This window comes from Nicotiana tabacum, chromosome 19 (genome assembly GCF_000715075.1).
Source record: "Nicotiana tabacum cultivar K326 chromosome 19, ASM71507v2, whole genome shotgun sequence".
Taxonomy (NCBI): Eukaryota; Viridiplantae; Streptophyta; class Magnoliopsida; order Solanales; family Solanaceae; genus Nicotiana; species Nicotiana tabacum.
This window is the reverse complement of record NC_134098.1, coordinates 75,125,569-75,143,644: the sequence shown is the minus strand read 5'-3', so window position 1 is coordinate 75,143,644 and position 18,076 is coordinate 75,125,569. Positions and strand designations below refer to the sequence as shown.

The 18,076-nt window shown below is 39.1% G+C and overlaps 1 protein-coding gene across 1 annotated transcript; it reads left to right on the top strand.

Annotated features, from left to right (window-relative positions):
* Window positions 1–1,586: 1,586 nt before the first annotated feature.
* On the top strand, window positions 1,587–10,157 carry LOC142173549 (uncharacterized). The gene is made up of 10 exons (XM_075239162.1): window positions 1,587–1,666; window positions 2,654–2,706; window positions 6,992–7,232; window positions 7,530–7,725; window positions 7,969–8,061; window positions 8,149–8,222; window positions 8,724–8,787; window positions 9,007–9,139; window positions 9,227–9,396; window positions 10,074–10,157. The coding sequence occupies exons 1-10, from the start codon at window positions 1,587–1,589 to the stop codon at window positions 10,155–10,157; spliced, it is 1,188 nt and encodes a 395-aa protein (XP_075095263.1).
* Window positions 10,158–18,076: the final 7,919 nt, after the last annotated feature.

Genomic DNA, 18,076 nt, shown 5'->3' with positions numbered 1-18,076 from the left:
GTGAGTTCTATCTTTTGGAAAATTATGGGAAAAACATTCTACGTGTTGTCCATTTCTTTTCCTATACTTACTAGCTGGCTTGAATTATGTTAGAACACTTGCACAAGCATACACATAGTTAAGCACTCTTATCGGCTAAGAGGTTTTCTTGATATTGTTGAGTAAAGAAGCACACCCTTGTTTACTTGCCTTCTATGTGAGAATGGCTCTATTTTGCACGTGAGTCGTTAGTGCGGTTATAAATGGTAATGAGAGCACACGATGCTAAGTGTTAGGGGTTCAGGAATTAGGACCCGTGAGTTATGAATATTGTGAGGTTTGATACCTCGTGGAGGTTATTGGCTAAAACCCGGTGTGAAAGCGGTCTCTTTGTTGAGTTGTTATTTTCCTTTCATTTATTTGTGATCACCGGATTTAGATCGTGTTTCCGTATATCTACTATGTCATTATTATAGTATTCCGCTGATAGTTGTTGTTATCCTTTCTTACTGAAATTACCATATTATTTGTCATTTTGCGTAGTCCTTATGTAGATATCATACTTTGTTGTTACTATACTTATACTTGCTCAGGTTATTTAGTCCAGTAGGTGTCTTGACTGTTCCTCGTCACTACTCCACTAGGTTAGTCTTGATACTTGCTGGGTATCGTCGTGGTGTACTCATACTACACTTCTGCACATTTTTGTGCAGATCCAGGTATTTCGAAGTCAGTTGATCATTAACTAGTTGTGCGAACTGTTGCCGTGGAGACTCATGGTAAACCTGTTGCTATATTCGCAGGCTTCAGAGTCACCTTTTGATTGTCTTCACACTGTTTACTTTATTTCAAACAGTTGTATTTAGTAAATTGTAGCAAATTCTATAGAGCTTATGACTTGTACTACCGGTTTTGGAAATTGTAAATTTTATAGAGATTTCTTTTTCAAAAATTGTTAGATGTTATTAAATTATTGTTGTTATTCAGTAAATGTTAGGCTTACCTAGTCCCTAAGACTAGGTTCCATAACGATACCCAACGGAGGGAAAATTGGGTCGTGACAAGTTGGTATCAGAGCTCTAGGTTCATAGGTGCTACGAGTCATAAGCGGGTTTAGTAGAGTCTTGTGGATTGGTACAGAGACGTCTGTACTTATCTTCGAGAGGCTACACAACTATTAGGACAGTTTCACTTCCTTCATTCCTATCGTGCGAGTTCATTGGTCTCGAAGTTTGAAGATTTTATCATTCTGTTCCCTCACAGATGGTGAGGACACGAGCTGCAGTTACTGATGATGATGCCCCCAGAGCATATGTCGCTAGGGGCAGAGGCCGATGAGGAGCACGTGTCGCTGCTAGGGCACTTACCAGAGCAGCAGTTGAGGATCTTCCAGTAGTTCCAGTTGAGGGGCTGGTACCGGAGGTGCCTGCTGTTACCCCGGACTTCAGGAGACCTTAGCACAGTTCCTGAGCATGTTTGGTACATTGGCTAAGCAGTGGTTGATTCCGGTTGTACCAACTATTTCACAGATCGGGGGGGGGGGAGCTCAGACTCCCGCCGCCCACACTCTAGAGCAGCGAGTTCATGTTGGTCAGGTTTCAGGTGTCATGGCGACACAGCCCGTGGTCTCAGTTCAGCATGTGGTTAAGGCAGCAACATCTAAGGAAGAACAACTTAGACTTAAGAGGTACAAGAAGTACCACCCTCCTACCTTCAGTGGATTGGCGATAGATGATGCCCAGGGTTTTTCTAGAAGAGTGTCACCGCATACTCCGTACTATGGGTATTGTGGAGACGAGCGCGGTTGCTTTTACTACGTTCCAGCTCAGGGGAGCGGTTTATCAGTGGTGGCGGGCATATGAGTTGGGTAGCCCAGCCGAGTTAGCTTCACTTACATGGGTTCAGTTTTCAGAGATGTTCCTGAGAGAGTTTGTACCTCAGTCCCTTCGAGATGCATGGCATGCGGAGTTTGAGAAGCTACGCCAGGGCACTATGTCAGTGTCAGAGTATGTCGTGAGATTCAGTGATTTGGCCAGACACGTGCCTGCTTTGGTCGCTACAGTTAGAGAGCGTGTCCATAGATTCATGGGTGAGTTCATGACCTAGTATTATGTTTATATGTTTGCCCCTGTTGGGAGATTCTATGAGTGATAGCCGTGTCTATCATTGTTTTAATTCATTATTGAAAGTTACGAGACTAGAAGTGAATTCATGTTGTCTATTATGGCAGGTTTGATGTGATTCCTGAGTAATTTGGTTATGATTTGTGATTTGATACTCTACCGGGGTGAGAGTTCAGTAAGTGTTGTGATTTTATTGGCATAATCGAGTTAGTGGAAGATTTTAATTGGTATGATGTGTATTCGAATTATGATTCAGAGTTGAGGGTGAGACCGTCGCGATTCCATGTGATTTGATATGTTTGAGCCAGGCTACATGCCGCAGTGGAGGTTATATCAGGATGAGATCCTTGTGAATTGTTCATATACTTTGATTTTTCCTTTTAAATTGATTCGTAGGATGGTACTGATAGAGAGTTGTGCCTGTCACACTTATTTGATATTTCTCTTATGTGTTTCTCTTTACATAATCAGTCATTTTCGTCTTGTGCTTATTTGAGTTTTAGCTTACGGGGTTTGTGTCCGATGGCGTTAGATGTGACTTGTTGATCCAGGTGTATAGTTATGAGGTCTTCGTGCTTCTTACATCATTGTCAGCGTTGTGGAGGTTTGAAACGGGTCTCTAACGGATATGAGGCTAATTGCCGGGTTGGTTTTGATTACAGGCAGCTATTGTGATCAAAAATGTTATTATGAGCCTATGTGTGGTGTGTCATGTTGGGTAGTCGTACCTTGTGGGTGTAGGCAAGAGTTGTTACAGCTGGTTGAGACTGATACCGGGTATGGATTTAGAATCGGGTCTTTTGGAGATGAATGAAAGGTGAGAATTTCGACTCTAAGGCTTATCGGTGTTTGTAGAAAGGGTAAATTACAGTTGAGATGGTGTCGTCAGGTTTATGTGGATTAGGGTGACATGGGGTCACCCGCGAGTGTATGTTGGATATGTGCTTTCAGTGATTTGAAGACTTCGAGGCGATTCTTGGCACGTTCGAGGATGAACGTTTATTTAAGAGGGGAAGGATGTAACGACCCGGTCGATCATTTTGAGAACTTAAGTCCCGTTCGGCTGAATAAGGCCCTGAGCAGCTTTATATTATGTGTATTGACTTGCGTGCATGGCTGAATTCAGTTACCGGATGATTCGAAGTGATTTGGGACACTTAGTCCCTAAAACGGAATCTTAAACCTTAGGATTCTGACCGTAGTTGGAACTGTGTGAGGACGACTCCGAAATGGAGTTTTGTCAGTTCCGTTAGCTCCGTTAGGTGATTTTGGACTTAGGGACGTGTCCGGATTGTGTTGTGGAGGTCTGAAGCTCATTTAGGCTTGAAATGGCGAAAGTCAAAATTTTAGAGATTTTGACCGGTAGTGGACTTTTTGATATCAGGGTAAAAATATGATTCCGGAAGTTTGAGTAGATTCGTAATGTTGATTATGACTTGTGTGCAAAATTTGAGGTCAATCGGACGTGGTTTGATAGGTTTCGGCATTTGTTATAGAAATTTAAAGTTTCAAGTTCATTAAGTTTGAATAGGAGGGTGATTCGTGTTTTTAGCGCTGTTTGATGTGATTTGAGGGCTTAACAGAGTTCGTATGGCATTTTAGGACTTGTTGGTATGTTCGGTTGAGCACTCGGGGGTCACGGGTGAGTTTCGGATGCTCACCGGATTGAAATTTGGACTTGTGTAATTGCTGAAGCTTTCAAGCTTCTCGTGTAATCGCACATGCGGTGGGGTGGCCGCAGGTGCGAACACGCACGTGAGAGAGGCCAAGCACAGAAGCGGGATTTGAGGAGATGGCCAGGGGTCATGGGTGGGAGGGAAATTCTGCATCTGCAAGCCCGCAGATGCGCTTGAAGATCCGCAGATGCGGAGAGTGAGCTAGAGGGGGGTCCGTAGAAGCGGGCATTTGTTCACAGGCGTGCACTCGCAGGTGCGGCCATTTGATCACAGAAGCGGACCCATGTGTGTAAGTCAATTCCGCACCTGTGATGGATTTTCTGCAGGTGCAATTATGGGTCCGCAGGTGCGAGATCACTGGGCAGAAAAGGGTCAATTTCGAGGGTTTGATCTCATTTTCATTTTGGGTCTTTGAGAGCTCGGATTTAGGCGCTAATTCAAGGATTTTCCTAAAAGAACTTTGGGGTAATGATTCTTAAATCGATTATGGTTATATTCCACTAATATATAGTTGAATTCATCATTTAATTATAGAATTTGGTTGAGAAATTTGAGAAAACATTGGAAGGTTCTTCAAATAAGTTTTCGAGTTTTGATTGGGATTTTTATATCGGATTTGGATTATTTTGGTACGAATGAGCTCGTGAGTGAATGGGCATTCATATTTTGTGACTTTTACCCGATTTTGAGATGTGGGCCCAGGTCGACTTTTTTGGGCGATTTTCTAATTTCTTGCTTTAGATTTGATTTAATTAATTAAATTAGTTTCTTATAGTTGTATTTATGGTATGTAATTTATTTTGGCAAGATTTGGGCCATTCAGAGTCGGATATTTGTGGGAAAGGCATTGTTACCAAATAATTGAGCTTGGTTCGATGTAAGTATCTTGCCTAACCTTGTGTAGGGGAACTACCCCTTAGGATTTGAGTCTTCTATGTTGATTGTAGTCCGTGTACGTGAGGTGACGAGTACGTGCTCAGACTTATTTGTTGAAATTGGCCTTTTAGGGTTCCTAGGTCCTTGTATTCATTGAATATGCAGTTGTACTTGTTATGATTACGTTCCTTAATTACTAGTTTCACCTTTACCTGCTTAATTAGAATTAATTGCTTCATGATCCACTCTTACTATTTACTAGATTCATATGTGCCTTAATTGAAATTGTCATCTCTTCCATTGCTATGTTATCTTTTCCCTAACTGCGAATCTTTATTTGAAGTTGTAGTTGTCCTTTTTTAGAAATGTTCACCCTTAATTGAGGTTATGGTAATTTTCTCGCTGCCCACTTTTATTTGAATTGGTTGTATCTCTTCCATAATTATCCAAACTTAAAAGAAGCTTAGATATCCTATGCCTTAGTGGAATTGCCTTTATTTAGAATTATTTGACTCGTGTTAGTTCTTGTTGTTAAACCGTATATTGTGGGATCATTGTTACATATTATTTTTTTCTCGGTTGAGATGTTCTTATTACGCCTAGTATTCTTTATTATGGCTATTTCTTGCGATCGAAGGTTCTTTAGTAGATTTACTTGTCGTACCTTATATTATTGTCATTGTTGCTGTTATACTTGTTGTTGTGATGCATGAGGTTTCTGCAGTGCGGTTGTTGTTATTGTGATGCACGCGGTTTATGCCGTGCGGTTGTTATTATTGTGATACACGAGGTTTCTGCCATGCGAGTGTTATTGGGTTGCACGAGGTTTCTGTCGTGCTATTGTTACTATTGATATTTACACATGCGGCGTGACAAGGCGGGATATATATATATATATATATATATATATATATATATATATATATATATATATATATATATATATATATATATATATATATATATATATATATGTGTGTGTGTGTGTGTGTGTGTGTGTGTGTGGCGAGATAAGGTGGGAACATTATCATGCACGTGTGACGAGACAAGGCGGGCATTTATTTTACTATTGCACACGAGGCGAGACAAGGTGGGCTATGTCAGGGATTGATTTGTGATAAGTTATGATGGCCTGGGGGTATTCTTGTTGTTGATATTTGTGTAGTGGTGTACTTACCTGTGTGAGTTCTATCTTATGAAAAATTGTGGGAAAAATATTCTACGTGTTGTCCGTTTCTTTTCCTATGCTTACTAGTTGGCATGAACTATGTTAGGACACTTGCACAAGCATACACATAGTTAAGCACTCTTATCAGTTAAGAGGTTTTCTTGATATTGTTGAGTATAGATGCACAATCTTGTTTACTTGCCTTCTATGTGAGAATGGCTCTATTTGGCACATGAGTCGTCAGTGCGATTATAAATTCTAATGAGCACAGGATACTAAGTGTTAGGGGTTCAGGAATTGGGACCCGTGAGTTGTGAATATTCTGAGGTTCGGTACCTCGTGGAGGTTATTGGCTAAAACCCGGTGTGAAAGCGGTCGTTTTGTTGAGTTGTTATTTTCCTTTCATTTATTTGTGATCACCGGATTTAGATCGTGTTTTCGTACATCTACTATGTCATTATTATGGTATTCCGCTGATAATTATTGTTTTCCTTTCTTACTGAAATTACCATATTATTTGTCATTTCGCGTAGTCCTTATGTAGATATCATACTCTGTTGTTCTTATACTTATACTTGTTCAGGTTATTTAGTCCAGTAGGTGTCTTGATTGTTCCTCGTCACTACTCCACTGAGGTTAGTCTTGATACTTGCTGGGTACCGCTGTGCTGTACTCATACTACACTTCTGCATATTTTTGTGCAGATCCAAGTATTTCGAAGTCAGGTGATCATTAGCTAGTTGTGCGGACTGTTGCTGTGGAGATTCAAGGTACACCTGATATTGCGTTCGCAGGCTTCGGAGTCACCTTCTAATTGTCTTCACACTGTTTACTTTATTTCAAATAGTTGTATTTAGTAAATTGTAGCAAACTCTATAGAGCTTATGACTTGTACTACTGGTTTTATGAATTGTAAATTTTATAGAGATTTTTTTTTCAAAAATTGTTAGATGTTATTAAATTATTGTTGTTATTCAATAAATGTTAGGCTTACCTAGTCTCTAAGACTAGGTGCCATAATGATACCCAACGGAGGAAAAATTGGGTCGTGACTCTTTATTTGTTCAATTCATGTTGGGCTATTATACTTTAGTATTCTTGTAGTGGAAGAAAATCTTATGTATTTGTGCTATCTCACACTGTTTTTATCTTTTAATATTCGCAAGCAGCTAGCAAGATACTTAAAGTGAAGAAAAGAGACGTGTTAAATTCATCTAATGGAGAACGTATTGTGGTTGATTTTGACGACACCGATTCTTCCATTGGTGAAGGACAAGGCATTCTTGCAGGATTTTGCGGAATTTTAGCAACCGACTGCTATATTTTTCCAATTCACTTTGAGAAAAGGCCGGATTTACATATGACAATTTTCAACCGTTGTTTTGATCGATTTATAAAGGTATTCCTGAGGTATACAATATCTCTGTTTTATGTCATTAGATTATAGTGAGTTGCTCTAGTGGTGAGCACCCTCCATTTCCAACCAAGAGGTTGTGAGTTCGAGTCACCCCAAGAGCAAGGTGGGGAATTCTTGGAGGGGGGAGTTGAGGGTCTATCGGAAACAGTCTCTCTACCCAGGGTAGGGGTAAGGTCTGCGTACACACTACCCTCCCCAGACCCCACTAGTGGGATTATACTGGGTTGTTGTTATTGTTGTTGTAATTATCTAACCATTGGTTTATTCTTGATGCCTCGATTTTGTTTTAGGACAACTGAGTCAAATGCAATACGATATGTTTATAATTCTATGTGTAAGAAGTGGGGCGCAAAAAGGCTAAAGTTGTTTGATAAGGTCTATGATCCACTTAAGAGTAAAGCTGAGATAATGGATAGTGTTCCACTGTGGATTTCACCGGATCAATGGATTTCTTATGTTGATTACCGTTATAAAGAAAAAACACATGTATTTATTTCAATGCTTCAATTTTCTTCAAAATTCTCATTCTTAATTTTCTTATTGGATTTCCTTCTCTTTATTTCAACCAAGAATGCAGAACCTAGAGCAGTTGTGATAAAAACTCCACCGAACAAAATGACACTAGCAATACCACTACCGTTTTTGCTTGAGCTTATTTTCATCATCAACTTCTGATTCTGCACGTTGATTTGATTGTTCTGTGATTTTTTCTTGGTGTTTTTTTGTAAGAAAACTTGTAAAAGAAATACTGAAATTCGGAAGAAACAAACTGTTTCACATATCGGTGGCTCCAAACCTAACTCCAGAAGAATGGCTGAAATGGTAATAATTCATTTTGGATACTTTAATTAAACTAGCAACTATTCCTAGTTAGTTAAGTTAATGCGACTTTGACTTTTTCATTTATAGATGGCTAACTTTATCTCGCTACACATAGGAATGAAGATGGATCATATGTTAATGAGGCGGCAAAAGCGATATGTGTAAGACAGCTTTTTAGGAGCCCCAATAATTACTATTAGTCTTCTTTGTTGATATTTAACTTATCTATAAGTTATTTATTCTCTTATTTAGACATTCCTTTCGTAAAAGTTTGATGTCAGTTAAGGAACACCTTCCCCAATCTTATATTCTTGAAAATGTTCCAAACCTAGAAACTCGAATACTATTAAAGACGAAGAAAGTCAGCGCCACAAAAACTCAGAGATAGAGTTAGGTGAGTAAATGGGCTAGTAATATAGCTATAGAGATGTCACTACACACTTTCTACTCCCCCCAACCCCCCTCCCCCCACCCCATAAAAAAGAACAAAACCATTGGTTCCTTTGGGCAGCATCAATTGTTTCCCTTCATTTAATTAGCTCCATTGGCAGCTGAATAAGCGCATGAAGATGTCTTTAGGCAGAAAAAAATACACTTCCCAAGGAGGCAATGCATGGACAGACTTTTTATTTACAATTTGTTTTATCTCTATATGCATGCAGAAAGATTATTTCTGGTGTGGTTGGTACTGTTGGGACAGTTGAGGGGGCGCTTGGTCCTTCTTTGGTATCAATATATGATAAATTGAGATTAAACAAAATATCACATAATTGTTGCTGTCACAAATCCTTATTATGGTAAATTTTGTGTTACTAACTGCAGTGCCAAAGTTCCAGCACTTGTTTTATAACAGAAAAGATATTATTCTTCTATTATTTTTCTTTTTTAACTTGTCAATCACTGATTGAAGTAAGGACACTGGCTTTTGGTGTGTAATGTATTTAGGAAAAAATTGAACTAGCATTGAGCCAAAGCACCATGGATGAGTCTGAAATTTCACCAAATGATGTTGTTGGTACGGTGTTGGGAAAAGAGCACTCTGGAAGGGTAAGGTGCATAGGATTAAGAGTTGTTCCTGGTAGAGCTTTTAGACAAACAAGACCTCGTTATAGTGATTTGAATGCTTCAAGTTATAATAATGGTTCATGTTCTTCCCAATGACAAGAGAAGTACAATCAAATGTTGAATGCTCACAATCAAAGCCAAGAGAACTATAGAGAAATGATGAATGTTAACACTCAAATGATGAATGCTTTTAAGGCGTATGTGATAATGAAAGAAGGGAAGATACCTGAAGAATTTGCAGGGATATTTGTTTCTCCTCCTCGCTCAACGGTAAGAATAGTTCATAACTTTCTTATTTAATTTTGTAAAGTATGATTGATCAGTCCAAGTATTACTCTAAATTAGGATACCTGAAGAATGCTTTCTTGCTTCTTAGATTCACAAACTTCGCAAGTCAATTTAATCTTTTCCATTAACATATCAGAATAAAAGAAGTTTATAGTTCCACAAAGCCAACGTCCTTTATTTCTTTCTTTCATTCATTTATTTGTTTAGATAATTATATTCCCTCTAGTTGTTCTACTTTTCTTGACATCCACTCTCTCGAGGCTTGTCAATCTTGCGCTTTTACTGTCAACTGGAAAAGATATTTCAGTAGCCAATTCCTTTGAATTGAGCGCTGAAAGTATGAGCCGAAGACATTTAGCTATTTGAGTTGCAGGCTATTTGAAGTTGTTTTCTTTATGAAACAAAAGTATGGCATCATAAAATTTAAGAATAATCACTTTTTTCAACCTCCAGTTATAGTGTACTTACACTTTTGTGCTATCTGAAGCTTAACATACCTTACAACATTAGATGTGTCCTAACTTTCTGCCATAAATATTCTCTTGACTAATAGATGGCTTAGATAAGTTACTGATACTTGACTGAAGCTAAGTGATTATTAGTTAGGATATTGTTGAGGTACTTTTTGTTAATTATATTTTATTTTGATTGTTTTGTAGCCAAGTGATGCGGCTAGCGGATCCATTTCACCCATGGATATAAGAAGATCATCCGGTGGAAGTAATCCTAACGACAACCATTGAAGTTGCTTGCAAATATATTAGATAATTAAGTATAGTACTCGATTGAATGGTTATAGTAGATCTTTTGTCCATAATGGTTGGAGTGGATGTTCTGTTTAAAGTTAGTTTTAAGACTAATTATAATATTGATGTTTTGTGTTTAATGGTTGGAGTAGTTGTATTTAAAGCAAAATTTTGAGACTAATGATAATTTACTTTAATGTAATTTATGGTTTATTAATATATTAATGTTACTTAATACGCAATTTATATAATTTGTAGATGCTTTATTATATTAATATAATTAAAATTGGATCAGTTATGGAGTAACATTGCAAAAAAAAAAAATCAATGAATAGCGGAGGTTATAACTGCCGCTATTTAACCTATAATAATATTGTGTTATAAATTTGTGGGGGTTAAATAAAAAACTTGTGGGGGTTTAGACCTCCGCTATTTTTTAAATATGTAACAGCCAAACTACCAAATTGCGGAGGTTATACCGCCGTTGCCGCTATACGATAACGGCGGTCTGTCAAAAAAAAACCTCAAATTGGTTGCGGCAAACATTATTGAGGGGGTTTTGGAAACCGCCGTAAAAGTATATTGAGGAGGTTTCCAACCGCCACAATATGTAAATAAAACCTCCGCAAATTCAGTATTTTTTTGTAGTGAGATTTCAATGAAGTCCAAAAGAAACTCATCTGAAAGTTGCTAAGAGAATTCTGAGGTATCTCAAAGAAACTCAGGACCTGGTCCTCTATTATCCCTCAAGAGATAATTTTGACTTAATTGGGTATGTTGATGCGGATTATGCTGGTTATTTGGTGGATAGAAAGAGTAAATATGGGATAGCATATTTTCTGGGATCATGCTTGATTTCATGAGGTACAAAGAAACAAAACTTTGTAGCCCTCTCTACTGTAGAAACTGAATATGTGGTAGTTACTTCATGTTGTGCCTAATTGTTATGAATCAAGCAACAACTGGAAGATTTTGGTATGTTTTCTGACTATGTGCCACTACTGTGTGACAACACAAGTGCTCTCAACATGGAAAAGAACTCGGTTCAGCATAAGAGGACAAAGCATATTGATGTGCGACATTATTTCCTCAGGGACAATGTTGAAAAGGGTCTCATCTGTATGACGTTTTACAAAATAGAGGACCGGGTAGCTGATATCTTCACCAAAGCATTGAGCATAGAGCATTTTAAAAATAATCGACTGGAGTTGGGATTAATAAAATTGAACTGAGAACCTGGTCCCTCAATGATTGGCTATGAAGGAATGTCAAGGTAAACTGCTAAAACTTTCTGGTAATTTCTAACTCAATTATATACTGTTACAGGTAAACACGCATGGCAATAACAGGGCAAACAAGCAACTAATGACATTGCAATTTGGTAGAAGGATGAGGCTCATATTTATAAAAATCAGTCAAGGAACCTGGTTCCCTTGACTCAAGTTAGTAGTTCTTCTTACACTCATACGCATTTTTAAACTGCTAAAAGTATCACGTCATTAAAATGTGTCCGCCCTTTCTCCCACACCTTTTAATTCCAAACGTCACACCCATTATAAACCGACCCGACTACCGAGTCACTTTCCCCCAATTGTAATTGGTAACTCCCTCCCTCTAAATAACCCCAAAAGACATGTCTCTCTCACAACTGTTGAAATCAAAGCCATCAACCTTTCCTCTTCTCTCAGAAACCCTCTTTCTTATGTCATTGTTCTAAACAATTACCACGTCTTCTCAAAAATCAGTCTCCTAAAGCCACCATTGTCATTCCTACTGTGACTTCGTCTCACGAGGCACAACAACCCAAGTCTGAGTCTCAACCTTCACCCACTGAAAACTCCATCTCCAACCAACAGCCACCCATTATCTCTTTTCCGACTCCATCGAGTTTCGATTCCCACCGTAGCCAAAAATAATCAAACACCCAAGAAGTTTGTAGCGACAAACTCTCCCTCTTCTACGCTGGAAAAAATGGCAGAAGATGGAATAGATGGAGAAGAGGGAATAGATGGAGAAGAGGGAATAGAGGTTTCGAGTCAGCGAGTTGAGGAGATAACGGTAGCCCAAGAGGTTGTTGCTAGTCTTGGTGAAGCATCTGTAATGACCCAGCCGGTCGTTTTGAGAATTTAAGTCTTGTTCGGCGGCATAAGATCTTGAGAAGCTTCGTATTATGTGTATTGACTTGCGTGCGTGGTTAAATTCAGTTACTGGATGATTCAGAGTCAAATCGAAGAAGGATTCAAGTTTTGGAAGCTTAAGCGGTAAGAGTTGACCGGATGATTCGAATTGTTGCTGTGGAGACTCAAGGTAAACTTGTTATTGCGTTCGCAGGCTTTGGAGTCACTTCTGATTTTTATTCACACTGTTTACTTTATTTCAAACAGTTGTATTTAGAAAATTGTAATAAACTCTGTAGAGCTTATGACTTGTACTACCGGTTTTGGGAATTGTAAATTTTATACATATTTCCATTTCAATGTTATTAAATTACTGTTGTTATTTAGTAAATGTTAGGCTTACCTAGACCCTAGAGACTAGGTGCTATCACGATACCCAACGGAGGGAAAATTGGGTCGTGACAAGTTGCTCACAGGTTTCTGTCGTGCTATTGTTACTACTGAAATTTGCGCATGTGGCGTGACAAGGCGGGCTATATATATGTATGTGTGGGTTGCACATATGGTGAAACAAGATGGGAATATTATTATACATGTGTGGCGAGACAAGGAGGGCATTTACTTTATTATTGCACACGTGGCGAGACAATGTGGGCTGTGTCAGGGATTGATTTGTGATAACTTGTGATGGCCTGGGGGCATTCTTGTTGTTGATATTTGTGCAATGGTACACCTACCTGTGTGAGCTTTATCTTGTGGAAAGTTACGGGAAAACATTCTATGTGTTTTCCATTTCTTTTCCTATACTTACTAGCTGGCATGAACTATGTTAGGACACTTGCACAAGCATACACGTAGTTAAGCACTCTTATCGGTTAAGAGGTTTTCTTGATATTGCTGCGTATAGATGCACACCCTGTTTACTTGCCTTCTATGTGAGAATGGGTCTATTTGGCACGTGAGTCGTCAGTGCAGTTATAAATTGTAATGAGAGCATAGGATGCTAAGTGTTAGGGTTCAGGAATTGGGATTTCACGACCCAAAATCCGACTAGTCATGATGGCACCTAACCCACCCACTAGGTAAGCGACTTAATCACTAACCAAATCCAATAATAATTAATAAAGCAATTTAAGTAAAGAATTATCTTAATCTTATACATTCCCCAAGAACTGGTAGAACAAATCATGCGCTTCTAAGATTAGAGTTTACAAAGCAGAAATGAAATAAATACATAGTCTGTTTGAGTAGTACATAAACAGAGTTTTACAGATCTAAAGCTACCACGAACAAGAGGCAGCTACAGCCGGGACGCAGGTACATCTTCAATCCAGCTCTCATCGAACACAGCAACATCAGCAACCAACATCCGCACGCAAGGTGCAGAAGTGTAGTATAAGTATAACCGACCCCATGTAATCAATAAGTAACAAATCTAACCTTATGTTGAAAGTAGTGACGAGCTTGTACCAAGGTTGGGTCCCAACTTCAATAACCAACAATAGTTCATAACAACATAAAACAAGTAATACGAGAAGTAACTCAATAATCAAATGTTCAACAAAAACATGATTTCTGAAAATAGTTCCGCCTTTCGAGTACTTCAGTGAAAACCCAAATCGTTTACCAGAGTTATCAAAAATATGAATAAGTTTGAAAAAAAATCCTAAAATCCTTTCCATAATAAATAAGATGTTTCATTTTCCTTCCAAATAACCAGTGTAAACAAATGCATCACTATGCCCATCTGTCAACATGTGTGAGAAATCATGAATGATGTAATACCGTACAGCATGAGAAAAATACATCTCTATGCATGTATGTCATGTGTGCATGTCAATGCAATGCATCTCAGAGATGAACTCATGTACTCACACTCTCAGAGTACTCAATCTCACTGTCTCGCATTCTCTCTTACTATGCTCAAGGCTCAGCACACTCAATCACTCAGTGCTATATAATACATGTTGCGGCGTGCAGCCCGATCCACATATCCACATATATATATAGTCGACTGCGCTCACTGGGGGTGTGCAGACTCCGGAGGGGCTCCTTCAGCCCAAGTGCTATATTGTTGTGGCATGCAGCCCGATCCAATATTGTTGCAGCATGCAACCCGATCCAATATTGTTGCGGCGTGCAACCCGATCCAATAATATATATATATATATATATATATATATATATATATATATATATATATATATATATATATATATATATATATATATATATATATATGCCTGACAAGATTGTTGCGGCGTGCAACCCGATCCATATAATATATAATCAATATCATATGCTGCGACGTGCAGCCCGATCCCAAAATGTCACTCTCACTCAGGCCCTCGGCCTCACTCAGTCATCAATCTCTCCAGTCTCACTCACGGGCTCACAATGATATGATGTATCAATAAAAAACAACTGAGACTGAGATATGATATGAATGCATGGATATGACTGAGTACAATTTATCAATAAAATCAGTGAGATGACAGCAAAAAACGACCACTATGGGTCCTAACAATATCAGCATAAAGCCTAAACATGATATTTAGCATGATTGACAGCTTAACTACTTTACCACATGGTGATAACACAGATATCAACAAAATAGGGCCATTATACAGTGCCTATGAAAACAACGGAATCACAATTCATAGGGTGCACGCCCACACGCCCGTCACCTAGCATGTGCGTCACCTCAATACCAATCACATAACACGTATTTCAGGATTTCATACCCTCAGCACTAAGATTAGAAGAGTTACTTACCTTGAACAAGCCAATTCCAACACCGAGCAAGCCAAGAGATGCTCCAAAAATGCCATCATGCTCATAGCGACCTCTGAACCGCTCAAAACTAGCCAAAAGCAACTCAGATACATCAGATAAAGCCCAAGGGAGCAATTACAAATGATAAATATCGAATTCTACATCAAATCCCAAATTCGGCCAAAAATCACACTGGAGCCCATGCCTCGAAACACAACTCACAAAATCTGACAACCCATTCATTTACTAGTCCAACCACACTAGTTTCACTCAGATCCGACTCCAAATTGGTGTTCAAAACTCAAAAATTCATATTATGAAACTTTAGGCCACCCCCCCCCCCAATTTCCTCTTTAAAATTCACCAACCAATTGCTAAAATCGAAGATAGATTCATGGAATATAATCAAAACTGAGTAGAGAACACTTACCCAAATCCCTGTGATGAAATTTGCTTCAAAAATTGCCTCAATTGGAGTCCTACATCTCAAAATATGAAGAAAGAACCAAAACCTCAATTTTTATAACTCTACCCAGCTATTCCGCATTTGCGGTCAAAATGTCGTATCTGCGACCACCGCTTCTGTGATAATTCCTCGCTTCTGCGAAACAACCTCACTCAGCAAAACCTCGCACCTGCGGTCTTTAAGCCGCTTTTGTGCTTGCGCTTCTGCGCACTTGAACCACATCTGCGGTTACGCAGGTGCGTCCAAGCACCCGCACCTGCGATCCTCACGCCCAACTCCCTTTCTCGCTTTTGCGATGGCACTGCCGCTTTTGTGGCTCCGCACCTGCACTACATGCTCCGTAGGTGCGGTCATACCAGAACCAGAAAATCTTCAGCAATGCAACATGGAATGAAATTGGTCCGAACCTCGTCCGAAACTCACCTGAGCCACTCGGGACCCCATCCAAATATACCAACAAGTCCCATAACATAACACGGACCTACTCGAGGCCTCAAAATACACATAATAACATCGAAATGACAAATCACACCTCAATTTGAAATCATTAAACTTTGAAACTTTAACTTCCACAACCGATGCCGAAAACTATCAAATCACATCTAATTGACCTCAAATTTCGCACACAAGTCACATTTGTCGTTACAGACCTGCTCCAACTTTCGGAATCGGAATCCGACCCCGATATCAAAAGGTCCACTCCCGGTCAAACTTTCCAAAATTCTAGCTTTCGCCATTTCGAGCCAAATTCTACTTCAGACCTCCAAACCACAATCCGGACGTGCTCCTAAGTCCAAAATCACCCAATGGAGCTAACGGAACCATCAAAACTCCGTTCCAGGTTCAAATTCAAAAAAAGTCAAACTTGATCAACTCCCCCAATTTAAAGTTTCAACAATGAAATCCATTTTTCCAATTCGATTCAGAATAACCTGAAAATCAAAATCGATGATTCACATAAGTCATAATGCATCATACGAAGCTACTCGTGCCCGTAAACTACCGAGAGAAGTGCAAATGCTCAAAACGACTGGTTGGGTCGTTACATCCTCTCCCACTTAAACATGCGTTCGTCCTCGAACATGCCCAGAGTTGTTTCAAAAGCCATCAAATCGCCGTGTAACCTTACCATGCACATACCAGGGGGGTGATCCCACATCACCCTATCCCATATAGGTCTGATAACACAACATGATTGAAATTTCTTAATCCAACCTAGCACATAAACCTTAGAATCCAATTTTCAACCTCCACAATTTCTATAAGATCAGAATCTCGTATCTACTCACTGTATAAGTCTGAACAAGCTGTATCAAGCCATATCTATAACCCAAGATGTAATCACATGATGTACCATATAACTCAAATACTCATAGCAAAAATTTCAAATCATAATAGCTGCTCAAAACAACCCAATACCGGTAATAGACATCATATCAAACAAAGCCTCGCTCTAAAACCCTCGTACACTGCCAATGATGAAAGAAACATATAGAATTCATAACCATTCATCAGATCAACAGGTCATGGAGCTCCCTCTCCTTATACAAGAACTATAGCCAATTTCTAAGCCGACTTCCGATATTATCCTTCCAAATATACCAAACCAAATCCGATAGCATCCATTCTAGATCCAATGACTTTATCCCATCTAACATAATCACTCTAGTGACACGACACATCAATACAGCTTAAAGCCACAACTCGTGCACCAAATAGTAACATTCCAAATGTACTAAATCCTGAAAAAAATGCCTCAAACGAGAGGATTGTCCCGCTAGCTTAACAAGTACCATCACAGCACCATGCTAAGATCCTAACACACACCGTAGAACCAAAACACATGAATCTATCACATAGGATCATATCTCAACATAACTTCACGGTAATGTGTGACCCCATCCAAACGCTGATCCATGTTATATCCCTCGAGCCACCTTTCTCCAAATCAATAACCACGTGAAATTCAACATCAAGTACCCAAAGTGCATTACCATAACCATGGAGAGTAAATAACATAATACCACAATCCAAAAAGAACATAGCCAACGCGCAATCAATCATGCAATACCCAAATACTCATCTCGCTCATATTCCGCTATAAAGCTCAAATAGAACCGCACCATATGTGCGTATAACCAACGAATCACAACTCCTCGTGGCATAGAAGAGTAATTCACCAAACATTTCAGAACACGTATAAGCTCAACAACAGTTGAATGGCGCATCCCTCAATAATGGCAGTATGGAGCCAACCAATCCGACTCGGTGCAGAACACACATCCATATTGGGCCTACCAATGAACCCCAAATCAACTCTCGTCACCCATAATAGATAAATAACCCTCCGAAAGTCCACAATAACTGAATCACAACATATACTATCTTCTGACTAACCTTGGCTACATTTTCAGAGTCCATAACAAAGAAACAATCTACTCATGAGAACTCCCAGTCTCCAAATCCATAGGACACACGAATTACCATATCTAATCTCAACTCCACCGCCTGAATGTCTAACACTTCTCTAATACACGATCATCCCACGAGGAATACTT